The 27,876-nt window shown below is 38.4% G+C and overlaps 1 protein-coding gene across 1 annotated transcript; it reads right to left on the bottom strand.

Moving 5' to 3' along the window:
* Positions 1-144: 144 nt before the first annotated feature.
* LOC311215082 (BOS complex subunit NOMO1) lies at positions 145-27,722 on the bottom strand. Its single transcript, XM_084296084.1, has 31 exons — positions 27,574-27,722; positions 27,150-27,239; positions 25,882-25,927; positions 25,349-25,449; positions 25,119-25,225; positions 24,845-24,917; positions 24,152-24,304; positions 23,204-23,341; positions 22,341-22,430; positions 21,619-21,724; positions 21,032-21,182; positions 20,305-20,482; positions 19,398-19,539; positions 18,397-18,528; positions 17,444-17,580; positions 17,078-17,165; positions 16,124-16,187; positions 14,924-15,019; positions 12,232-12,441; positions 11,854-11,936; positions 10,742-10,901; positions 10,494-10,620; positions 9,769-9,882; positions 9,000-9,127; positions 8,256-8,397; positions 7,388-7,471; positions 5,828-5,938; positions 3,757-3,858; positions 3,416-3,535; positions 2,400-2,492; positions 145-1,984 (listed from the first exon to the last, which is right to left on the bottom strand). Exons 1-31 carry the CDS (start codon positions 27,700-27,702, stop codon positions 1,853-1,855), a joined length of 3,627 nt encoding a protein of 1,208 aa, XP_084152210.1. The 5' UTR covers positions 27,703-27,722; the 3' UTR covers positions 145-1,852.
* Between the last annotated feature and the right edge of the window lie 154 nt (positions 27,723-27,876).

The raw sequence follows: 27,876 nt of genomic DNA, 5'->3' as shown, positions 1-27,876 counted from the left end.
ATTTTGTCTCTCCCAACTCACTACTGCTGTAAGAGGCTGCAAGAACTATTTACAAAAGCTGATCCTGAGATCTTCAGTTAGCAAGGGAAAATGGATGTCACAAACCAAATTGATTCTGTCAACAAATTAGCAAGCATTAATGCCTTTTTATTAACAGCATTCCCAGTGTTTAATGTCAATCATCAGCAAGTCCCACAGTTCAGAGGTCAGAATATCCCGTAGTCCCTCAAGTCATATGAAATCTTCATTTCCTCCTCATGCATTTCCCCCAAATAGCAATTCCTTTATCAACATTCACCAACCTAAAATAAAAGTGTATTAAAAGGGTACAATTTATTACAAGTCCTCCAGCAGTTTTTCCCCATGTATTTCATCACAGCAAATTATAAATTTCTAGGTCATTAAGTTGAGAGCGTGATAGTTTATTAGAGCTTCATCTCAAACAGTATATATACATGCTTTTTTGACATCCTTCATTTTTATTATGATCTTGGTAAAAGTTCCCTCAGATTGTGTTGTACAGATATGAGTTCAAGAAGAATGATTACCAATTGAAGTCTTAATTATTTAGGTCCAAACTAGTGCAAAATACCAACAAAAATATCAAAAAGCATTTTGCATCCCGTTGTCTAAGGTAGGGTTTATAAGCTTTAATATTTAAATGTAAAGGGACTTTATGTCAAGTACAATAGAAGAGAAACATTGCCACTTACTGGCAGTACCAATGTCTTCACAATAGTTGTAGGCATTTATATGCATCTTTCAAAAGCTCTATTAACCTTTATATTATTTGTCAATAAAAAGCCCCATTAACATTTAAACTGTGTATGTCTAACTGTCTGTTTCAAACAAGAATCAAAAGATAACCTGTTAAGAAACAGGCTATTATTTATTACAGTCTACATTATCGGAACTGCACATGTTGGAGATTTCCAAAAGCTAACATTTCTTCAAGTAGTTTAAAAAAACTCCGTCAGCAGTTGGCAAAAAGGCTCATGGCCTGAGCAGGAGATTAGACAGATACACAGATAAATGGGTATCACAGACAGCATGGTACAACTTTGGAAAGAACAGTACAACCAGCTTGAGCTACTTCAGAAATGCTGGAGGTCTAAAGAGATCGCACTGGACATGAACTTGAAATTTAAACACTGCTTTTGCAGTAGGATCAACAGAACTTACCTGACATTAACAACTAATCTTACCTGACATTAACAATTTGTCTTTATTGATTAAAATCATGTATTTGTCCAAAGAAAACATATTCACTGGGTAAGAACTGAAATCACAGCTATGCAAGTAACGGACTCTTCAAGCTGATGAACTGGAAGTGCCAAGGACGTAACTTATCAGTTCATGCATGTTCCCTAGAACTTTGTTTTTTCAAGTACCACTGATTTAGTAAAATACCTGTGTGCTGCTTCTCTAGAGCAAAGTGGGTATTTTGAAAGGTAAGGGAAAATGTTCCCAAAATACAGAGACCGAAAGAGAATTCAAGCAGTTTTGTTGTTTGTTTTTTTTTTGTAAAAACTGTAAAGCCACTGCTTTTACAAATCATTAATGGAAACAGCATGACTCATTCCACTGAAGAGAAAAAGAATTCACTGATCGTCTTCAAGTATGGGAGATATACTCACAGTAATAACAGAGGCATTCCTTACTTTATAAAGAAACCTATAGACTCCATAGAAAATTTACAACCAAAATGGAGCTAGTGTGACAAATAGTGCTCAGGTAGCAACAAAAAAAAAATACAAAGTTCACAAATTTATCAAAAAATGCATTTCAGTGGCTTCACTTCCCCAGGATCCAATTTGATGGAGCGTCACTTCATGTAATCATCCCTTTCACCTCACGTCCGTCTTGTCTTCTGTTTTTTCGTTTGTCTTTTTGCTTCCTCTTGGCCACCTGTGTCAGAACCCGTCTGTCCAAGCGCACGTACTCCTTGCAGCCGTGTCGTCAGTTGCAGCAATAAGGGAATAAGCTAGGACAAAAAAAAAATAAAAGGGAATTAGCTTGTGATTTCAGTGACGTGTAAGGTCTGAATTTTAATGTTATTCAGACACATGCATCCCCAAATAAATAGAACCTGTTGCATAAATAGCATGTCTATGTGTTTTGTTTTGGTTTTGTTTTGTTTGTTTTTTCCAAGAAACATCAAATGAGAAATTCAAAAATGCGAAGGAACTCAAACTTTACACTACGGTTTTCTAAAGGAAGGTAATTCCTCAAAAACTTGGCTACACTCTGTCTTTTCTTGAAATGTGTCACAAAAGGTGATCACTAACTCCATCGCTGAATATCCATCACAACCAACCTTCCCTTAACACAGTACACGAAGAATTCATGGATATTCCTCAAAAATATTATTTGAGTAAGGACAGAAACATGTGACCTACCTTATCATGATTGTACCCAGCCAACAACAGAAGCAGGGTCAGTGGCAATGCAATATAAGATCCTTGGGCAATATCTTGCTCTGGGAGCTTTCTCTGAAAACAGTGGAGACCACGGATTTTTTTTATTTATTTTTTAAACAGTAATCTGTGACACATTCAGCCCTTCCCATCTGACTTCCTTCCAAGCACCCCTAAGATTTACTTTACTTTTAATTTCAAAGCAGATCATTCATCTGTTATCTTGATTAGACCCGTTCATCTGCTACCTTCTTGGGGTCTGTTGTTTTTTAAAGCTAATTCACCAACAGTCAGTCTCCACAGTTAACCTGTGGTTCTTTGATTTACCTGTCACATGCCACCCAAATCTCACCAACCTCAATGATAACACTACAGCAGCCACACTAGCACAAAATCTTCCAGGCGCATCTGCATCCTTCATTCGTAACTGCCATTTCATGTTCACGCCCCCACATTTCACTGAACATGCAGTGATGTAGAAAAGAAATAGGTAAATATTACTGAATGAATACTTCCCTAAACTGACCACACTGCTCAACTCTGGAATGCACAAAGACATTTCTCTCTCTTACAGGAGATTTCCCCTGACATTAGTTTGAAGACCCTTCTGCTTCACCTGCAAAAACTGAAAACTCTCTTTTGGGCCTGGTGACACTTGTTTCCTTTACAGAGAAGTCTTTCAAGGAATTCCTACAACGATCCTGTCTTTCTCCTTCAGACCCCAGTTACTACATCCTTTTAGTTACTGTAATGTCTACAACTCCTTTGCAAACTCCCTACGTGCTTCCCACAATACATCATGCTATTACATCACTGCCTGATGCCTTAAATGTGGCCAAAACCAAATTTACTGTCCCTTTAATGTCTCTCATAAACTGCTTACATTTACATTAACAGCAAGTTAAACCAAGACCACAAGATACATGCAAGCTAAACTACTCAGTCAATTGCTCTCAAGGTGAGCACTCAAAATAAATGTTTATCTATTTTGTACTTACAGTGGGACTAAAGACCAACGTAATGTGCTTATGATATCCAATGGCAGTGAACGAAACTTGAGGCAGGGTGTAGTCATACTGTGATTTAGTTAATGTAGAATCCAGGAGCACCACATAATTCTGTGGGTATAAAATTAATTCAGTCTACAGCACCTGCAGCAGTCTGAGGCAAAATTAGATTCAAAGGCAAAACTCAGTGTAATAAGCTTCAAATCTTCTGAGACACTGGTTACTCCAGCATGAATACAGTACTGCAGGCATACCAAAAATAACACTTCAGCATGCTCACGGACGAAAAATAAATAAAACAAGCTAAGCTAACTGTTCAGCAATATTCTTACCTCTCCATCTCGGAGCAGTGGTGGGAAATGGAAGAAGAGTGATTGGCCTAAGTTGACTGTATGAATTGGGTTGTCAAGGTTTTCACTTTTGTAGAGCTTCACCTGTGAAGGAAAGAAGAAATCACAAAACAGATATTTCTGAGTCTGCACCAGAATAGCTATTTTAGATAGCCTGTATCTTTCAGGATAAAAGCACTTAAAAATTTATCATGGGTTTTATAAACAGAAAGGTGTCAAGTAAGAACACCTGGATTTGTTCTAACCTACGATGTGAGAAATAACAGAAACACGCTAAAATAACTGCAGGGACAACCGGTATCTGCTATTTTCACATATCTAGATGTATTAGAAATAGTCCATGCTTTGCATCAAACAGAATTAAGTAATTATTTTAAATAATCCAAACAGTTTCATAGGAATTTGCAGTTGGGGATTGTTTTTATTACTCTATTAGGCTCATTTTGCTTGGTTTCAATTCCCCTGAACTTATTTAACAAACTAGACACCCTCAAGCTACAGAATAGGCCCGAAATACTGAGCAAATAGTTTGCTTAGAAATGAGCATAATTAAAAGAGGATTGCATCATACTCAGTAAGGCTGGTGGGGGGCAGCAGTAACTCCTTTTATGAGATTGCATACTGGGTCTGGCTGGGATGGAGTTAATTCTCTTTATAGCAGCTTGTATGGTGCTATGTTTTGGATTTGTGGCCAAGTGTTGATAACACAGCCATGTTTTAGCTATAAAACATGTGTCCTCCAGAGGACACATTAAGCAAACTTTGGGGTTTTGTGGACTACTCTGCAGCAGCCTTCTGGCATCCATACAGATATTTGTAACCCCCTGGATCAGATTTTTGTAAAGACTCGACTTCCCTTGCACACACCCCAACTGAAATTCTCATAAATTCTGCACAGTGCTACCATAGCTGTGGCTCCAATCACAGCTCACTGGAATATTTCCAGTTGTTTCATCAAGGTTACACAACAAGAAGGGGCCAGACTGAGATCACAAAACCTCTCACTTCTGTCTGCATCAAATTTGAGCACATCTTTCAAAGACAAAAATCTCTGCACTGGAAGCAAGAGCTATGATATGCACACTTGCATTACATCCAGTGCAATGCCCAACCTAACATGAAACAGGTACAGGCTTGAATAACTTCCATATATTTATATCCTGATGTCAATTTCCTATATGCTTAGGCAGAATTGAAAGGGCCTAAATTTCCTGAGAAAGATGGAAAGCACGCTCAGGTGCTCCCCACTGAAGTAAGTTGTTTTCCTTTCACACCTGCTCTGAGTGTTGGATGCTTTGGACAGCTCCCAAAATAACCAACAGCTTAGCAATGAGATCTTGTCAGGTAAGATGCATAATGGACTAATATAAAAGAAATCCAGGCATTGTGTTTGTATTTGTAGACAACATTTCCAAAGAAAAAGCTTTTAAACTTGAAAAATTGTACGGTAACTCCTATCACAATAAGAACTCTTGCAGATACTTCCAGCAGTTACACCATAAGCCAAAGGATCACACGCATGTAGCAATTTTTTTTCAGATTACAGTACAGTTTTTTGAATTTTGAAAATTTCAGCTTTACTATGTTTGTACTTTCTTCTATAACTGTACTTTTATATTAATGTACCCTATGGTATAGCTGCATTCACATGGCATCTTCTTGCTAGCTGACGTGCACGTCAAAAATTCCAAGTATTTCAGGAACTAATGCAAGTTCTCTGATGCAAAACACTCATTTCACCTCTGGTGTCTTCCTCTCCCTATGGACAGGCCATCTCAAAGCAGGGGAACAGACCAAGAAATGGGCAGGCCAACCTGACAAAATACTTCTTGCACATATTCCAATAAAATATTTGAGACACTAAAACAAAGCAGTGAGGAACACTGGAATCTGAATTCTATATGAAATTCAGATCCATCTTCATTAAACAATTAGTTGTAACTCGAATTAAATGTGTGCTTCTGGCTACTGAATGATTTCCAGTGATCCGACAAAAGAACATTGGGAAACCAAAAGCAAATACACTTGACAAAGATCGAAGGTTTGAACTTACACATAATGTGGACAGATATTCAGAAGATGTGATTACATTTCCACTCAAATCAAATTGATTAATTTGCCGAAATGCTATAATATTAATATCACCAATGTCGCTGTTCCCAACCTGCAACAGACAACAGAGTCATATTTACAGACAGACAAAGAACAGAACACAAATACTGCTCAATTTAAAAAAAAAATACGGATTTTGTTCTCTAACAGCCACATGGAAACTTAAGGTCTTTCCAATTGCAGTTTTCCTCCAAAGAGTATAGCTCACAATTACAGACTTGTACAGCACAGGGCTAATGGCATTAATTTATTTAAACTAAAAATGGAGGAAGTATCAAAAGCATGCATCAATGTGAAAGGCTGAGTTGCATCCACACAACAGCTTTAAGTCTGAACACTGGTTGCAGTATTTTATTTCTGTGCTGAGATGCATATTACTATGCTAGGATGTGTACGCAGTTGATAAATGATAAATATATCACAATATAACCTGCTGCAAAAATATGTAACTTCATTGCCTTCAAAATTGTTTAAAATATGTAACACTTGTGTTTGTAAATCTCAGCTCTGATCAGAGTATGAAAAAACATTTGTCTAATAATAACTACAGTAAGAGGTAGGTTGCAGTCAGGCCAGGTATCATATAAACAGTCTGGCACCACTGGGGCAGTGTATTTTTTCCTGCTGGTGTCCTTCAAATGCTTTTCCATCCTGAAGAAAATGGCACCCAGTTAGGATACAATCTGCTGCACACAGCTCTCACTTGCAGTATGTAAGCTTCATGTGATTTGCTGGAATTTGTGTTGCCATTCCCTTCCCTTTCCCAAGCAGCAAACAGTCTTAGCAAGATGCTAAGGACTTGAAAGAATTCAGCCTGTTTTGCTGCAAAGGAGGGTATCCTGGTCAGGCATGCATCTGAGCTCAAATAATGACTATCTCCCACTGAAAAGTTCTAGACAATAATGAAGGCTAATTAACCTTTGCTGAATGTCAAGAGATAAGTGAGAAGCAGCTAATTTGAATCTGCAAGGATGGAGGAGTATTTAACAAGATTTCATCAGTTTTGAATTTGAAGTTATTATTATATTTTATAAAGATTTACCAGTCTGAATGACAATTTCATCTACATCAAGACTGAAGGATTTGTACCAACTGAAGTACAATAAGGTATATTTATCAATCAATAAGTGAATATGAGGATAGGATAATATGACAAATTATGACAATCTCAAATCACTAATACTCTGTTCCACATCATAAAGAATGCTAGAAGATAATGCTGCATATTTATTCCCTCATTTCTTGACGTATACTTTTTATGACTGTAAAAGAATCCTTTTCACTTGTTTACTGTTTGGGCTTTATTTTATTTCAATTTTAAGTTATGATGCTGACACACAATAGGAGACCTGCATTTATGGAGCTAACTTGCTGAAAAGCCACTTGTCGAAACAGAATACATTCAAATATATTACTGCTGATAGAAGAGATGTAATGCCTAGACAGATGCATTTCATATTTAAGTGATACCACACAAAAAAAAAGAAAAAAAAGTAATTACCTCAATTGCCCGGTGCTGTGGTAAAGCTCTTTCAATATGATCATTGCCTTCAGCTTTGAGTTGGACATGATACACACAACCAGGCTAAAAGCAACATTCAGACAGTAAGTCTCAATGCTGAATAACATGCACTTTAATTTTAGAAGATATTAATTGAATTTTCTAACATTCCATTAGTTTTCCTTATCCTAAATAGATAATTTAGCCCACTAAAACCATTAAGGATGTTTACTTCCAGTAAATACAACAGGACTATCAGAGCTTTCTCTAGTTTATTACATTATTAAAAGAAGTCACCTGCTGTGAAGTTTTAGCTAGAAAGAAAACACATTAATCAGGATTAAAACCAGATGAAATACTCCTTTCTACCTCAGCATAATTGCTTACTCCACACAGCAGTCCCAGAAATACAGGGTTTCCTGAAGAACAGCCTACTTCACATCCATGCTGCAATACCCAACAGACCACTAGAATACACTGTCACAGTACTTCCACTAGAAAAACTTGAGAACAAAAGAGAATTCCCTGTTATACCACCTATATTTTTACTTGAACACCTGTGAGACACATTCTTGTGTCACAATGTGGGAACTGTTCAGTGTTTATGTGAAGTCTGTCAGCATATGCTGGCAGAAAGATGGACAGACACTACAGGAAAAACATTCTGTTTTACTAGAATGAACGATCACTACATGACAGTGCCTCCTAACAAAGACAGACTCAAGGGAATTTGAGCTAGCAAGTGTGATGGGAAAACAGAAATCTGTAGCTAATTCATAATTATTTTTTTTTTCATAAAAAAAAATCATATTGTTCCATTATCACACTAACATAAAAGTAAATGTTTGAGGAGCATTCTAATCCTTACCAGAAGGCCACGTAGCCTGAATTTGCCTTCTTCATCAGTTATTGTGTCTTCTCCATAGATGCTACACTTTTCCTGCCCCACAGCTTCTACTGAAACTCCCTGCTCAGGCTCTCCATTTAATGAAGAAACTGTGCCATAACAGCTAGAGGGAGAAAGAGAAACAATTGCTACAGATGTGCAAATGCTGGTTTACTGCTTGTTTTTAAGACGTGCTATTGTTATAACTCATGGGAAAAGTACTTGATATAATTAGCATAGCACGCAGAAGGGGAATTTGTAATGTATATATAAAAAACTGCTTTAAAACATTTAAATCAGCTGCAGTTCAGAGTACAGCTTTAGGGATCCAAGTTCCAAGAACCCTCCAAAACAGCATCACTTACCCCTGAGGGAAGGGAAAAGGAGGAAGTCAGGTGCCTGAACTAGCATACAGTCCCTATAATACACCTCACCTCTCCCACTGGGCAAAGCACAAGACATTTCCAGTGCCACTGACACAGTACTTTCATAGCAGTGTTTTTGCTTACAGCCACGTCATCTGGGCCTAGCTATATATTCAAATGCATGAGAAGATGTTTAAAAAAAAAAAAAAAGTACTTATAAACAACATAATGAATTTATATTGTGCCTTCAAAAGTACCCTCCAAACCTTCAAAACAGTGTTTTTTCAGGAGAAAAAATATTTTCCATAATGCATCCTTACACAACATGCAGCATTTTGCACAGATTTTCAGCTCTACTGACCTGTACGCTGTTCTGTAACCAGTTATCCGAATTTTAAGATTCTGTCCTTCTTGCACTTCAATCATTTGTGATGATGGTTCAAAGCGAAACTCTTTCATCATGGGTTTAAAATAATACTGCCCTGGGCTCTGCAAAGATAAATGAAGCAAATTTACTGATACTGACACAAAAATTCACCAGCTCCAAACAATTGTTTCTGCAAGAGCTCCCTAAAGTTCTCTCTCCCAGCCATCAGCTAAACTGGTTGGAATATATGAGCACTGCAAAACAGGGAACACGTTGGCAAATGAACCAATGGAGCTCTACGAGAAAAAGCCTGAAAAAGGAAAAGAAACCATGACGCTAATACTTCATCACAAGACCACAAGGACAGGAAAGTGACCAGGAGAGAAGGATGTTTGCAAGGAAACTATTCATGCATGTCTACACAGATGTACAGATCAATAATCTAATTACATTTCTTTCCTCTAAAGACTACAATGATCACCAACCAACTGGCCTGTTTCACGTTTATAGACTGCAAGTTTGTAACCGAGATCAATCAACATCATCTGTTGCCCATGGGGGAGATTTTCCAGGTGAGATTTCACATCTTCCACTCTAAGATTTTAAGTGCTGTCCACTCTGAGGGACCTACACCTCTCACAGTGAGTTATGATTTCACCGGAGACCATACATCCCCCGCCACTGCTAACGTCCCTATTTTAGAGGGTAAAGTTACACGGCATCACATATACAACCACTTTGAGATGAACCAATTTCAACTTACCAGATTGGAGAAAGTCAACATGCCATTATCCTGTGTAAGGAGGTTGGACCGGAACATCCCTCCACTAAGAGACAAGAGAACTCCAGCAAGAGCCTGATCATCCTCAGATTTGATCTGTTTTTGAAAATGCAGCAGTTATAAGGAAAGATAGGATTGCCTCATGAAGAGGGGTTCAATTTGAAAGCCCCGTGGAAAAAGCCTAGTCATGCTGGTTCTGAGCACTCAGTTTTGAGCAGAAGAGAACTACCAGCATCTGTAGTGTGACACTGCAGGGCTAGTCTTGTGCTCTCAACATCTGGGCAGTCAGAGACACACACATCATGTGCCACCAGAAAAGTCATTCTCAGTCACCTCACAGGACACGGTGGGGGCCAGAACAAAGTATTCATGAAACTAAAGCCAGGCACTAGTTTCACCAGACTGTCTATACCTGAGAAATAGAAGCAATTAAGAGAAGGTGGTCAAACTCTGCCAAAGCAAGTAAATCCAGTCTTTTGAATTGCAGACCCTTATTTTCACTCTATAAACCACGCAAAATATCATCTGTATGGCAAGTCACAATTATATCATTTTGCTGAGGTTTGTTTCCACTATGATGAAATTACCCGATCCCGACATCCCACACCCATTTGCATTTGCCTGGAACACACAGTTTAATTTTTTTGCCTGTCTACCTCTAACTGCACACACTATTCATTCAGAACCCAAAGTGTTTAGAGCATTACCTCAAACGTCACCCCAGCAAGGGCAAAAGCTTTGAAGTCTCCAACTGTTCCTTCTACTGCAGTCAAAACAAAGCCTTCTTTCTGAGCAGTAACTGTATATTCCATGTCACTGTGGAGTGGCCCAACACTTCAAATATAAGGAAATAAGAGCTCATTTTAAAAGAAGCATTTGGATATTACATGTGTTGTCAAGTCACCATGGCACTTAAGCCAAGAATCCAAAAGATCAAAATAAATCTGCTCATTACCTGTAAGCACCTTTGTCGTCAGTGAAAACTGTGATGAGAGGGGACGTTGCTCCCTTTTCACCAATGACAATCTCAACGCCTTCCAACTCAGGATGAATCCGCCCTTCCATAAATAAGCCTGCTTTTCCATGAATCTCTATCAGCTTTCCAGGACAACTCTCTTGGTCATTGCAATGGGGATTTAAAACAAACAAGAAAGTCAAGAATACACTCATCATTGCATCTTACAGCAAGACTTTAACTACTTCCAAAGAGATGAGCTCTTTTGCCTTGGACTACAAGATCAATCCACATAATTGTATGGGCTCTTAACATATGTTAAAAAGTCTGAACGCTCAGTAATTTCAGTAACTGAGTACCAAAGCTATAAGCATGTGGCCAGCACAACCATTTTGGATTTGCTAAGTACTTCACAGATTCATAAAGTTCCATATACTGCAGCCACGTGGAAAGTATTCTAACAGTAACAAAATTTTGTGAGATCAAGTTGAAGTCAGTGTATGCTATGTTTAATGACATACGTTAATTTAGTTTTGTTTACTTGATGTATTTAGAACGTGCACAACAGAAAGGCACGTAAAGAGAGGTACCTAATTTTCTAGCCATTTCAAACCAAGCATGTTCATTTAGAAACCTTAGAGCAAGATGGACACTGACTCAACAGGTAGCATAGGTGACTGCTGATAGTTTTCACATTTTTTTTGTGATTGTTTTTATTATTGTAACTTAATACAGAAGAAAACTTGACAGAAACTTCAACTGGCTATCATATTTTAAATATAAACAATGCTTTTGCACAACCATTTTTCTAGATCAGTGTAATATGAGTAGTTCTGAGAATCTGCTGTTATATACAGAAATCTAGTCCTTCCTCCTGTGCCAGGTGGTCTGTCAGCACTTGAAAGCATATTTTACTGATGAAAACTGTATTTGCACCCTCTGCCAAAACCCCATGATTCCAAATACCATAGAGTGAAACTGTCTTACAAAGAAACTGGTGCAATTGAAACTGCTTTCCTAGTATTTCCTTTGAAGAGCTATTCATATGTTGATCTGTAGGGATGCATTTCTGTCTTAAAAATCTATTTCTTTCAAACTAGATTTAGATTTACCTCCACTAACAACTGTTTCCACATAAGGTGGGTAGAAAAGCAGCTCTTTTGAAGACGGCGTCACAGTAATTTTCTCTCCAGACCTACAGAGCACACATAAGACAGTATTAGGAGAAAACAGAATCAGCATCTCTCATGTAGTACTGCGTATTGACCTCAGAACCCATCTGAATACCCCAAGGGAAAAATACCAACAATAACCTATGCAATATTCATATTATGTGGTATTAGCTTCTATTTAGCTAGCAGTCAACCAGAACAGACACAAGCATCCACAGAGCAGCTCTTCCCTATGTGGAATATATCAGTATTCTTTTTTGTGGAAAGGCCAGGCAACAGAGCAAAGAAAATACCCTGTCCATTGGAGCTTGGTAGTACCTTGCCCAGTAAGAAAATTCATATAAGAATGGTCCTTGGAGTTCCTCCACCATTTCTTGCACTGGTGGCTTTGTTCCTTCCTCTTCTTGACCCTTCTTTTCTCTCTCTTGTCGGCGGGCCTCAATTTCTGCCAGCTGCTGCTCCCTGCGTAACTCCTGTACAGATTTCAAGGGCCCTAAAACTAAGTCAGGTTCACTGTCAATAGAAGATCTGAAAACAAGGAAGAGAAAACAAAATAAGCTCCTTTCATACAAAGGGAAGAGAGCTTGTTGTATCAATTACGACCTTTATACCACAGCAAATCCCAGAATTTTTCTTTTAAATCTATTCCTTTTTAATTTTTCTGTTTATTCCAAGCATAGGTAAAACTTCTATGCCCATAACACCATCCATCAGTTACTACTTGAAAGGCTTGTTCACAGGGACCACTGGTAACCCACTAGGTCTTGCAGGAAAGGACCTATTCACAACACTCACAAATTCTGCCTCATCATGCTATAACCATTCAAGAAGTTAGGGTCCTACTGTCTTCAAACATCCAAATACAGAGCAAACATTTCAAAAAAAAAAAAAAAAAAAAAAAGCCACAATTGTCTCAACCACTTTGCATCTTAGCTGAGGGTTCCTTTTTGATTGGTTAGTTTTATTTTTTTTTTTACGTACAGTCTTGTTTTTGCACCAAGTAGCACATGGCAGCTCTGTTGCAGGGACAATAACCCCCCTGGAAGCAGTGATAAGACCACATGGGTGGTAAATTCTTAAGCCAAAGCAACAGTTTACAAGAGTACCTTTAACAAAGCCATAATCTAAAAGAGAAAGGCCTAAATTTCAAAACAGCAAACATGCTTGATACAGAAAGAACGTTATACAAAATAAACAAGAAGACTTGTATCTCCTTTTTTTTCAGTACTATAAACTTTCCCTCAGAACCCACCTCTCAGGTTTAGAGTATACAAGAAGAAAATAATCTGTCACAAACAGATGCTTCCAATAGCTGGCAATTCCCAGGAAAAGTGCCAAGTTGTGACCTATTGGCCCTACACCTTTGAACCATCTAGCTGTCCTGTCACCATCTACTGAACAGATTGCTAGGTAAGTTTAGCTACCTTCCCTAAATCAGCTCAGAACAATAGATCTCGTTTCACCTTCCCTGATCTTACATCCTCTCTTTCCTACCAATTTCTTCTAGTCTCCAACCATCCTTTGTATCTTATCTCCTGTCCTGTCTACAACAGACTGAAAAAATGACGCAGAACACTGCAAAATCCTCTAAAAAGGAATGAACTGAAATGATCACCATTATTTTTCCTACAACCACTTTAGATTATCAGGATAGTTCTGTCTCCTGCTTCAGTCCTCATCTATCTCTATATAGACAGAGTTGTGTTTTTTTGTGTGTTTTTTTTTTAAAGATAAACATACTATTGCTCTTTCATACTATGTTTCATCAAGCCTTTAAACTTTCTCTGCAGTCCAGAGACAATCCAGAAACTTACTAAAAAATTTTTGCCTTAAAACCTATTAAAAATCTGTACAGACACAGTCTCATGATATTGCTTATACACTACTCCAGTCTCATTTTTGAAACATAACAATTCATGTTCAAAAACTGCTAAGAATTAGCTTTGATTTTTGGATAACTTAAAGTTAACATGTCTCTGTTCTGAATCTTGTACACAAGCACAGACTTTAAAAAACAAGCATTTTGCTTTTAAATCCAGAGCTGTTTCCTTTATGTTGACAGTCAACAAATTGGATTTTGTCTGAAAAGCTTCACGCAGGCTTGAACAGAGACAGTCTGTGGCAACTGAGCTGCCTCCAGAGCACTTGCCAATAGTCTCAAAAATCAACAACAACGAAAAACTCAGCCTGGAATGCTGGTACAGTATTTGCTTCTATGCTAAATTGGTTTTGAAATCCTAATGTCTCTCTACTGTCTCGCTGCTTCTTTTCCGGCTGCTGTTGTTGCCCAGTAGTTGCAGTTGTAGATTCATTAAACTCAGGGACTCAAGGAAGAGCTCTGCAGGAAATTTGTTTCTCCACAAAGATGCTTCATACACTCAAAGTCTGAGAGCCCCTAGTCTAGAACAAGTGGACATCAGGAAAGCATTAAAGCACTCATCATTATCAGCCACTTTCAGGCAGAGCTGGCACCTCATACTATTAAAGCTGTTCACAAATCAGCGCTCCCCAGTGAGCTGTCTGTTCAGCTAAACATAAACTGGCACATTAGTGTGTAATCACTCTGCACGGTTTTCCTCTTATAGCCCTCTTCACACCAGTAACAATGCTCAAAAGAAGCAGATTCTCCTTCTGAGGTAACAAAAAAAACAATCCCAGTGCTAAAGAGCTCAGAGCAAGCTACAACAGTATTCTCTGAATTCTGAAATTTCAGATCATTAAAATATGTAATCACTCAGAAAATCATTCCTTTTTATCATGACACACAAGTAGAAAAGAGTTATATTGAAATCAAGTAACAGCATTCAAAATGAGGGCTCAGAATTATTTATCCATCTACAAAGAAGTCAAAGCACAGCTTAGCATAAAAACCTCCTGCAGTCTAGAGTAGGATGCCATTCCCTTAGAAAGCAGCCACTGTGGTATTAAAATCAGAATAAAACTTCATGAGAGAAACATCTTTCTTCCCTTTTTTTTTTTTTTTACAGCCCCAAGATTTCTTTGTTCTTACTTAATGGTAATAGTCACATCCATCAGTTTATCTGTTACAATCGAGCCAAGGACATGGTGTCGAACAGCAGTGAGCGTCAGTATACTAGGAGAGGACCTGTAAATCAAATTAACAAAGAGATGAACTCAAGGTCTCCCTCCTAAAGAAAATAACCAAATCTTATTTAGCTGAGTTCGTGTTCCCATTCCCAAGTTTATAGTGCTTTATAAACCATGACATACAAATTAGATAGCAAAGTTGTAGTGCTAACATGATAGCATATTGAAAAGAGCACATTTTCCAGCTGCGAAACCCAAACTACTACATGACATTGGCCAAATAACTCCCTTGCTTTGTGCCTTGCACTTCCTCTCAAGCTGATGTTGATTTGATTGATTTCATATGTATGATCTCTACACACAGCAGAGGGACACTCACGAGTTACCAATATTGGACATGGCTCACCATGATACCCAAGTCTAATGGTACTTTGCTGCCAAAAGTGGTTCCTGTTCCAATTCATCTACTCAGTTTTTCCTGTCTCTAATGTTTAGTACGTCTCTTTCTGAAGTACTTTTAATTCACCAAGCAGAAATGAATCAGATTTTAATGCTGAATTTGTTTTCTGCCATGTTAATGAATAAGTAGTAGTCAGGTAGCAGAAACCCTCTTTTTGGAAGCAAACAACTGTCAAGCACTTTGCCAAACCTTAACTAGAAAAAAACTAATCAAACATAGCTGACTTTGAAAGTTCAGCACTGCCCACTCGTGATTAGAATGAGTACTCACTCAGCCTGCAAAACTGGGGTGAGCAGAATCAAATCACCACAGGCAGTTATGGCAGGAACACACAAGTAGTATGCGCCTCCTAGTAAACTTAATACCCTATCTTGCATTTCAACCCTCACAAATCATCAACAGTTTCCACTGAAATTTCTCTGCTTTGTTACAAAGCAAAAAAGCATTAAACACAGACACAGAGCAGACAGAAACATCAATTTGAAGTAGCAAAAGCATCTTTAAAGCCTATCCTTGGTCACATTTTTCTTTTTTAAAGGGCAAGAGGACACATCTCATACACTTTGCTAAAGCTTCCCTCTATTGGTTAGAACCAGCTATAGCAACAGATCCTGAATTAATCAAAGAAAGCAGCTGCAGCAGAAGGAAGCTTTGTGAAAGGATACTGATAGGTGTAAGTTTAAAAATAGATTTTGCTCTTACGTGTCGTAAGTGTAATATTCATGTTCAAATTGGTGGCAGGAACGCGGGGTTACTTCATAGACACCTGTAAACATTAAGTAAAGGAATAATCCACTGGCAAAAAAAAAATAAAAATCAAGCTTGCTGTGTTGGCTGAATTCTCAAGAGCACATGAGACCTGAGGTATAGAAACAATAACTAAATTTGATTGTAAATTAATTCACCTCTCTTCAGTCACAGATCACTACTGGAAGCTGCACAGAGTTTCTCGTATACACTGATACAAAACGCAATTAGTATCACAGCAGAGTGGCACATAAAAACATAATTACAAGTAGAACACACTAAACAAGGTCAGAAGTAATCTATTATAGCTGGTCTCAAAGCTGATTTCCTTTGATTACAGAACTACAGTTGAAACTGTGTTACTGTATTGTGAATGAGGCCACTGACTCTAAGGATGAACTGTGCAAAGATGAAAACTGAATCAAAACCAAATTCATTTCTAAACTGTTTTGTTAATGGACATTAACAAGGAATTAGCTCTGAGACATTAAAAGTGAAAAAAAGAACTAATTTTAAAACATTCTCTTTTTTTTTTTATTGTTTTTATAGATAAACTTCTGGTACCTTTAACAGCTAACCTTCAAGAATCCTGTATTGAAATGACCCATCTATTTATCAGTCACATTCCAGTCACAGAATCCATATGAACAAGATTATTTTAACATGCTCTTGATTAGTCCAAGGTTAACACCCTTCACCTAGTCAAAAAAATATTTTGCTCCTGAAACTGAACCTAGGTAAGTGACTAAACAGTAAGAAAATATTAAAATATTAGAACAGAGAATTTATATTCAGATGTAATAATGCCTCTCAGAAACCTCAGAATCCACAACAGATTATTTTTAATTCCCAGTAGTATTAGTTGACTGGTTCTTTTTCTTTTTTCAACTAACATTTTAGAGCTGTTACCTGGCTTTGAAAGACAGAATCTATTAACTCCTTTAGACAGGTTATAAACACCAACATTCTCCGGTCCGTTTCCGTCCTGGTAAAATTCCTGTGAAGCCGCAACACAATTCACTATTAGTAACTACCAAGCATCAAAATGAGAATAGTGTTTGCCTAAACGTACATTAATTCTTCTGTTTTATAGCAATTAACAACAACAGAAAGCCATTTTACTAAATCTAAGGGACAAACTTAAAAGTGTTTTAAGCATCAGTGCTCCTGTGCTGCAAGACACCCTAAAGAGAGAGCCTTGATTTCAAGAATAACACAAGCTACCTACACAAGTTCATTAAAAAGAGAATTGAGGATGTTTGTTTACCTACGTACCAGTGTAATCGCATGAGAAAGGGAACATCTCAGCATATATCCAGTCTGTCTGAATTCTACACCTGAAACATCCTCCTCCATAACTTCCAGCTCCAAAGATTTATTCTTCCAGCACCAGTCTTCATGTACAATGCTTACTAGAACACACATCACAAAAAGGTTTTAGTAATGTAAAACTGTGTGAATAAAGACAGATTTTGTGGTGTTAAAAGCCTGTACCACACTAACTTCCCCTGACAATAATCTTCAAAGCCAGGTATACATGTACAGTAAACGTAAGCACAGAAAAGAACTGTAGCAACACACCTGGCTCACAGCACTGCTGTATCACCAGGAATCCAGCATATCTCATTAATGTAAAAGCTATTCTAATAAGGAATAATGAAGTCTGGTATCCCTACAAAATTCTGCATTCTGCGTTACCACTGTGGTAGTCAAAGATGTCTAGAGGACAGCAGAACCTAACTCCAATTTCACATGCTGAAATAATGTTCTGACTCATATAAAAAGAGCAATATATATGTAGCCCTTCTACACCTTTCCTAGGAAAAGAATTTCTTTTCACAGTAGGCCAAGACAGGCTGGCAAAAACACTTTTTGCTCTTTGGAGAGGCTAGTTACTGTGGAAACAGAAGACCTGTGATGTTCTTCTGCTCTCAGGTTTGGGACAAATCAGTTCACGACAAAGGCCTTTAACTTGACACCATGCAAGTGTATCCTAAAACATATGGAATCAGTTACCTGGACACTGAAAAAGTGGTTAAGCAGACAAGATGAAGAAAGCCCGATACACTGGTGTATAGCATTTTCCCAGATCTTAAATTTGAGAACTAGTTCCACATTGGGCATGTCACATAGAACATGAACAGTATCCATGATAAAAGAATTAATACAGACTAAGTCACTAATTTAGCTAATAAGTTAACACTTCCAGCAAATCCCCATATTCCTACTTTTGTATTTGCCAGGTGGCACGTTTTCAAATGTGAAGGCCACTGAGTCCGTATTTCCAAAGAGCTGAAGGTTACGTTTTTCACCCTGGCGGCTCACAGACTGTAACGTCACCATCAAATCACCGCAAGCATCTGTGCAGAAAAGAAAGAAGAAAATGAGGCTGCATACTGTCTTGTCAGCTTTCTCCCAAAACCCCAACTCCAAGGAAGCTTCTCGCGTACTAAGATTAAACCAACTGCTCTTTTCTAGTAGAGAATATTTCCAATTAAAACAATTAATCTGATTTCCTAAGCATCTGTTTACTAATGTTTTGTTAAACTTGTAAGTTTAAGCTTAATCATATTCTTGTATCTAAGGACAAGAAACTTCCAGAGGTCAACACTGAATTCCTGGGGTCCACCTTATACTGCAGAGACTACAGGGGTCCAGAAAACACATGAGATGAATCAGAGAGAAAATGTAAGGAGCAAAAATGACAAAACTCAAACTCTAATAATCACCTGCTAAAATTAGTGGGTACTCAAGGACAGCAGAAGATAGAAACCTTTGACTAAAATTAAGTGAAAACACTGAGAAAGAGAATAGACTGCACGCTTCTGGCAACAGCCTGAGCTTCTATCCTACAGGTTTATACATGCACTGTATTTTATTTTTTTTAACGTTTTTTTCAGTATTTCTGACATTGTTGTAAAATGTCCCAACCATCAGCCAGGATTGTTTGCTCCCACAACTTAAGTGTCTTTGAAAATAAACAGGTCAGAACTTATTCCTAGCAAGTATTAAAAATAGGTAGGTAACTTCACTCCAAACTTCATTAAGGTGCTAACTAGGCTGTAAGGTCTCTTGAAAAAAATAACCATTTCATTTATGCGCTGGAAATTAATTTACTTAACTGTTGATGGGGCTGACCACAGCAAGTGGCTTGATCAAAACTGCGTTCATACACACAGTGCTGAAGTTCTCCATTCTCTTTTCCACTTGACTTTCCAAACTGGCTTACCTAAACAAGAGATCTTCCCAGAGACTGATGCCAAAAACTGAGAGAAAGTCACATCCATGACTGGTCTGTCTGTAACAGTAACAGGGAACACTTTGGGTTTCAAAGCCAATCCTGCTCTGGTCTCAGCTTCTGGAATAATTACCTGTGGAGTACAGGACATCAACATATCTCCAGCTTTTAAATACCAGTCCAAATTCACCCACTCTCCTGACTTTAACTCACCAGAAATTAGAAAATGGATATTTACTGTAAGTCTCAGGCAAAGCAAAACCAGCCTCTCAAATATAATGTTCAAAATTCTTCACTAAAAATCCTCCAAACAACTGCAAAAGGCCTGAGCTAAAAATTCTCCAAATATCATGGTTTCAAAAGTCTGAGCGAGTTTCCACTTTGAGATCTATCTACTCCTGCTTCCACATTGGGCTGTTTCATTATCTGTAAGGACAGCCAGAGGCCTTATAACCCTGCACTTCCTTATCTCCCAGCCTGCAATTTTCCCCCACAAGGGGGGGATTCAACACAATTTTTAGTGTTTGTGCTACAGGTTCTGCTATGACCTGTTAGCTCCAGAACCACTGAGACACCTGAAAAAGCTACACATTACATGTGTCATTCACAGGAAAATATATGAAGATAGTAAGTGAACTAAGGGACATTACAAACAGAGGAGAGAGAGATAAAACCCTTCAATCTCAATGGCCTGAACACCTTTTAACAAGTGTGAAGGAGCATGAGAATTTCAGCTTATAAAGAAAAAAAAGTAACCATCATTGTTTATATAGTACAAACAGGAGAAGAGGGTCATGAAAATCTACATTCAACTTCTCAATTTTTAAAAATCAAATGTTTTAAATTTTCTAAAATCTCTCGGCAGTCCTACAAGGAAGAAATGGAAGTTAACTCTTACCTGAATGTTGTATATACCCGATTTTGCCTTAAAACAAAATGCTCCATGAGGGTCTGTTTCTGTTGTAACCAATGATCCTTTGTCCTTGTCTAGAGGCATCATGGTTACCTTGTATTTATTCATCTGTTTGACTGTGTCAGGTAAACGAGTTACTGAGATCCGGCCACACACACTGAATCTGTAAAAAAATTCCAGTCAGAGATATACTGGTTTGACAAAACTCAGAAAATACTTGTTTTAAAGTTTCCTCAAGATTTTAACTGGTTTGATATGTTTTGTGTCAAATATCGCAAATCTGATATATAATGCACTGGAACAAAACCCTACCACACTATACCTGTGAAAATATAAGAAAAGTTTACAGATTACAAGCTGCTAAGTTTCACTTCTCACCTTAAATAATGCACTATATTTAGTCACTGATAAAAACTGTAATTGATCATTTAGCACAATTTTTTTTAAATTGGCTAACAGATTCTGCACAAGCTAGTTGTGATTTGTCTCAGGAAATTCCTAGTTATCACTTCTCTTGAAGGTTGCCATTACTTCCTCCTCAAGAGAAGCTCTTGGGCACAGAAACTATGCCCTTTTTGCCTTTCTCAGCTCACACTGTATCTCCCAACACTGCACGGCCTTACAGCGCACTGTATTTAGTCACTGATAAAAACTGTAAGTGATCATTTAACACATTTTTTTTTTCTAATTGGCTAACAACACTGGTACTTACCCTGTTGCAATGATGTTTGCCAGCTGAGGGGTATTTGGTGCGATCTTCACTGTAATAGTATCAAAGAAGAGATGCTCTTTCCTGGCATGAATTGTGTATGTACCTGTTGTTATGTTCTCAAGGCGGAAAGATCCATCGGCTTTTGTTTTTACTGGAATAAATAAAGTGAAGAGTTAAAAAGCAGAACATTTTTTCCAGTGTTTATCTTCATGTATCTAAAGAGCCAGACGGTATGTACTGCTTTAGGCTATTTTAATTTAGATTGCACAACAAAGAAACAGTATTATGTTCCTTATTAGATCAACCTTCAATTCTGTATTATAAAGCAACATTTCTAGTTTGGCATATGTTTGAAGGGAATTATAATAATTTTTCTACTGCAAAACAAATGAGCAGCTAATACTCTCATCTAAGCCAGAAAATGAAGAATTACTCAACTGTATGCAAATCAGTGTAATATTGCATATAAATTACAAAAAAATAGTAGTGTATTATCCTGAAGGTCCAATTCCATCGCATACCCTGCTCCTGTACTTGAGATTATCAAAGATTTACCTGTAGCAACACAGACCAAGACCATTGCATACCTTTAATCTGATTGTTTAGGGTCACAGTGGCATCAGCAACTCCTTCCCCTTCGGGACCATTCAATACCCTGCCCGTGACAGAGAAACCCATCACATGGAAAACAGGCTGAAATGGAAAAATAAAGTTATCATTAATCTTCTCCCAGTAAAAGCATTCACACATCTACAGCAATCAGTACGTATTGGTTTTTGTCCCATACACATGCAGTAAATTTACTTCCAGATTTAGGAAGAAAATTCAACAGGATAATCACAATAACGTATGCATCAAGCTCAAGGCATATTGTCCTGCTAAGAAGTACAGGAACCAATTCTTAAGTTACCTGCATTAGCACACTTGAGAAGACTCTCACCGTACATCATAAGACCATTACTCAAGAAACTCTGCAAATCAGAGTTTTATTTACAGGCCCTTCTCAAGAGATTTGACACTGCGAATGAGTAAACTTAATCAACCCAAAGGATTACTGCCTGTTTGCCACACAGACATGAAAGTGAAAGGGACAGCTTCTCCTTATTTTGTTTCTTACTGGTAAAACGGACTGAAGTATAGAAATACAGAATAGATATTGTCATCTACCTGCTAGGCAAGAAGGTACATGTAACAAATCTCTTTAAGCTTCTTACAAAGACAATTTTCCACAGCACAACTGCCTTCTGCAAGATCAGTTATACTTCCACAGGAATTGGTACAAACAAGATGATTTCTCTACATGCCTTACCTCAATTTGTAAACTGTCATGTTCTACAACGAAGTCCAACCTTGATGGTGCAACATCAAAGGTAATTCTCTCTCCCCTGTAGAATGGTATCTGAAAGGAGAACACATCACTTTGATTCCTAAGAAGCTGTGACATCAGAAGTATTTTCCTTTACCATTTTTCAGGTCTTTTTCACTAAGACACTTCCACAAATGGCCAAATGGGCTGCAAACTTGCTGGAAAAATAACTCAGATTGATGGCGACACAAATAAAAGCAGGATTTTCAAGAACGTTTGATAGAAACCATGAGATAATATGAAGAAACAGAAAAGTAACCTTCTAATGAGAATAGAGCAATGGTATTCAATACAGAGAGTTTACATAAGAGAATATATGATCACTAAAGGATTAAGGGAATAAGAGAAGTTTGGATCCCACTTCTAGATCATGCAGTTTGAGACTGCAAGACCGTCATTCTAGGCAGTGCAAAGACATCCATGCTCCAACACTGCCTGGGCATAACAAAGAGAATGGTATAAAAAGAAAAAATAGTATAAAGAGAACTTCAGGGGTTTGAGGTGGCTGCAGCCCATTGAAACTTTCAGCTTCCCATCAGCCTCTAGAAGTGGTTCTGTGACTGGCCAATGTATTCAGGAGATCTGTAAACAAATACTTCCTCAGAAATCACACCAGAGTCCTACTACAGCAACTCACTTCACTGTCAAATGCTTTATGTTGGAGTCTCCTCCATTTTTTTCACCCATCTCAAAATATTTCAACTGGCTTTGTCTTTAACAGCTGCAAAATTATGCACAACCTTGCTTAGAGAGCAAAAGTTAGTATCTCAATGGATAAACAAGAAACAAACTTGCTAGCTACTTACCACAGTGTATTTCCCACTTGGTAGGGAAAGAAAGCTGAAAGATCCATCTTCTTTTGATACAACATTGCACAAATAGGTTAGAGACTCATCTCTTGACTGGAATCCATCCACAGGAGAAATATTGCAGCCCACAACATCCTGTGTCAATAAATGCATTAATTATTTTTTTTCTCGTGGATGAACATGGAAAACAATTTGGGGGGATGCTGGATGATTCAAAATACTATACCATGATGAATGAGAAGTACAAAAAACAATTTAGACGCAAAGTTTGATAGCATAGTTTACAATTCTTATACAGGTAAAAAAAAATAAAATAACCAATAACAGACTTTATGTTAACAAGGACAGAAAACTGAAAAATTAAACATCCTTTAGATGACAGACAGAACTGCATTGCATATCTTAACATAAACTGTCTTTAGCTCTGAGGATGAAGTTAACATTACAGAACAGAGCTCTACTCTACATACCAAATCACAGTACACAAATGGAAGTTCCATGCTCGTTTTATAAATAACACATTTTTAAGGTGGCAAAAGAAGCTGCTGAACTTTGATTTCATGTAAAAAAAGCACAAAGCAATTAAGGCTTTATGTTAAAGACAAATTACAGCTACTATCTAGTGAAACTTAGGGTTTGTCTGGCACTGTCTTGAGATTTTTTTGCACTATTTTTACAGAAGCTGATATTACACAATGGAGGACTGTCATACTAACAAGGGAACATTGTTACTAACCAACATTTAACATGCAAAAAGGTGTAAATGGAAAAATATTGTCTTAAAACTGTAATCCTTAAACCTGCTGACTCACAAGGAACGTAAAGAGCAAAAACATGCAGTGAACCATTTTACATTTTGCACTTGTTGCCTGCTTCACCTCAAGTTTTAGTTTTCTATGCCCCTGAACAACTTGAGTGTTGGGAAAAGTTCTGAGACACCATTACCTCTTTGGTGACTGAAGAAGAGAATAGAAGAAACATGACTCCTTTCATTGGTTCTCCATCACTCCTTACTGACCCAGAAACGTTGTAGCCAGCAACAATCAGAGGGCTAGCAGCATAAGCATTAGAACTCGTTACCCGTACCACCGTGTTTGCCTGAACACAGAAACACATACATTTGCATCACAAGTAGACATTAAATCTCATTTACAGCACTAAATTACAATCAGAGGCTGAATAATCAACATCAGAAACAGAAGCCAGAGCAGCAGTTCTCAAAGAGAGCCCAAATGCTCTTCAGAACAGAAAGATGCTAAGGCAAAGATACTACTGTAAAATAGCGTTTTTACTGTTTCACTGGTTTAGGAATTGGTCAGGATTTCAAAGCTCGTTAGAAAGTAAGCAGTCTGAGAGGAAAGGTTTAAAGCATCTGCTATGTTCTCCAGGTTCCTGCAAAATGCATAGCATTAGAAGTCCTAAAACAAGAGCTCATCTGACAGTCTTTCCCCAGCTGGCTCCATTATCTCCAAACTAGGCCTGCACAAGACAGTTTCTTGCCTGCCTCATTAAACTTAAGGAAAAACGCATTAACCTCATCCACTCACACAAACCCTTGTTCATGCTAGCTGATCAAGGTAAGGTCTAGCCAATGCACTCTCCCTAAGCATGTAGAACAGAACTTTTGTAGGCTCTAACCTCTTTCAACATCCAGGTGGGATGAGATGCAAAGATTTCATATTCACCAGGAAGCACTTTAAAGAAAGCAAACCTGTAAAGCAAGAAAAGGATTGCTTAATGACTGTTGCTTAAGAAACAGTCATTAACATTTGCTTACAAAAAGCAATTCATAGTCTCCACGCATTACAAAATGTATTTCAGAACTTCTATAATCCCAACCAATATGGCAGAATTGAAAGAATTTCATGTAAATGAACACATGAGGTATGCCCATGCCTATTCCCACACTCACTTTCCTCCAGGCTGGGTAACAGTTGCTTGTATGTTTACATCACTGCCAGCATTTCTCAGTACAACCTGGACTCCAGCAGGACCTAAAGCCTGACCTTTGCTGAGGACCTGTCAAAATGAAGAGAAACCAGTGTACAAGTGGATAAAAGTAACATGCAGAGGTGAATTAGGACATTTTTATGAAGGTACAATTAACATGGGATGGAATAAATAAATATAAAAAATTCTAACCTTTCCATTCACAGAAAATCCCGTAAATACAAAGTTAATATCGCCTCCCTTTGTGCAAATGTCATTAATGCCATCTACATGGATATCTACACTGGTTGGTTCTAGAGGGGAAGAACAAGAAAACATGGTAGTTAGTGACAGAGGAATAACAGCACAACTCTACTTTAGCTTTACAAAACTCTCACAGAAATGCACTAGCTCAAGTGCACTATTTATGCCCTAGAAGCCTTGTCTTATCCAAGTTAACCACCCACAAATCCTAATGTTGAAAATCCTTCCCCCTCCTATTACATACATTTTTATAAAAAATACACATTCATTTGTATCAATTCATGGGCTGCTTTGTCAGCGTCTACCTTACAGCTTTACTTTTCTCCTGTACAGTAAGTACATTTTAGTTATTAAAACCATGCAGTAGGGCTTATGTCTTTTGAACAGCAGTGGATTTTCCCTGCCAAATGCAAGCTAGTGATAATTGAAGTCCCACATTGCAAATACACTGTCCTATCAGAAGAAGAGATATGAGCACTTACCAAAACTCCACCCTAGGGGAGGCTCAATTTTAAGAATGAAATCCCCCTAAAAGTAACATAAAAAATAAAAATATATTTTTTTAAAAAACAATAACAGTCTTCAATGATCTGAATTCAGTTTAGCTGAAGAATGGAAAAAAAAGTCAGAATACAAGCAGCATGCTGCAGAGAGTAACACAAGACTCAAGTGTCCCATTCTCTTCTTATTCTACCTAGTGTTCAAAGTAGCAGCAGTATCTACCCAGACAAACCAGGATTCTGGGCTTGTGTCCAGACAGCTAAGAGTAAGAATTAAGCAGCATCACATTTATACCACTTCCACACCAACCTGGCTCATGGACAAGCAGCTCAGTGTTAGAAGGTGTTCAAATCTCTCACCTGTCCCAATAGACGTGCTCTAAATCTGCCTCTAGTGTTTCTACTAGGTGATCTTACTCAATCGTTCTGCCCAAACATGAGATAACAAAATTCCAAACCTATTAATATTTCTGCACCAAAAGGCCATTAGACAGAGATCCTCTTTAAATCTGAAGGCACCACATATGTGCTGAAGTTCATCCATTAAAAGGCTCAAAGACCAAAGAACAAACCCACCAAGGTTAAAAAAAAAAATAAAAAAAAAAGTCTTAAGTCCTCAGATTTGGAAATTAATTTATTTCTGAACCATAAGTTAACTGGTTCTTTAAGAGCAAAACACTTTGACCACCTGAGAAGAGCTTGTAAAAATTTGAATGTCAACATTTTTCCAGCCAAAACAGACATCAAACTTCTGCTACATTCTGTGCTTATACCATTTTTCATATTTAAGAAAACTCTAATATCTGCAATTACTTATTCAAGATATTTTCAACTCCGACATATCAACACACATTTTTATACAGATTATTTATTTTCATTTCCATCAGTAGATGACTTAAAGCTTTATCTCTTCTCAGATTGCAAGAACCTGTACTTTTTATTCATTCTTTGTACAACTGTTAGCACATCACAGTTGTCGTCAGTAACTACGGCTCCTAATGCTGCAGTGACACAAATAAAATAGCACAAACACAATGCTGCAGCTAAAGTTAACTGGCTTTTCTCTTGATAACACTTACCACAGAGAAACAGAATAGCTGCATTGCAAAAAGAAACTGTGGAAAGCTTTATTGTTATTTTATTTGTTATGTGTACTGTTCAGACATTTCATCTACCTGCAGATGTTAATGTGGAAGCAGCTTGTGCCCCCAGTGCAGGGGAGAAGCAGCAGCGCCGTGTCAGTTCCTTACCTTATCATAGAGGGGAATCATGAAATACCCATTGTTTGGAGCACAATCTGTTTGGTATTTCAGAGTACCATGCTTTGTATACAACTTAATCTGTAAGAAACAAACAAAAAAAGGAGAAAAGTGTGAACGGGGGTGGAATCAGGTGCTCTCAAGTGTTTGTACACGTTAGGGGCTGCACGATCCCCTCGGGTAACAGAGGTGGCAGGGGAGAGGTTTACTGCAAGAAGGCTACGCTCTGCCAAGGGAAAACCAGCAGAGACCTGGCCTCAGGAGAGCCAGAGGAACACTCCAGGAACCCCACTTCACACAGCAACCCCCCAGAGCACCTGCCAGCTCGGGGCGCACTCAGGGCACGGGGGCAAAGCCTCGCCCAGCCGCTAACCCCGCACGCAGGCCGGCCTGCCAAGGGGCCGGCGGCGCCCACCTCGATGAGGGAGTAGTTGATCTCCACGTCGGACTTGACGAAGCCTCCGCAGCCCACCACGATGTCCTCGGAGCCCCGCACCAGGGCGCAGCACAGGGCGCAGCCCAGCGCCACCACCCAGCCCCGCATGGCGCTGCCGCCGCCCTGCCTCAGCGCCGCCGGAAAGGCCGGCACCGGCAGCGGGGCCAAGCCGCGGTCGGTGCCGCCCTCTGCCGGCCCGGCGGGCCCGCAGCCCTCCGGACTTTGCTCGGCGTCCCCAGCCGGGACGGGTCGGGGCCCCTCGGGTGCGGGACGGGGGCCCGG

The sequence above is a fragment of the Netta rufina genome (assembly GCF_964035555.1).
Source record: "Netta rufina genome assembly, chromosome: 15".
Classification (NCBI taxonomy): Eukaryota; Metazoa; Chordata; class Aves; order Anseriformes; family Anatidae; genus Netta; species Netta rufina.
This window is presented reverse-complemented; position numbering and strand designations above follow the sequence as displayed.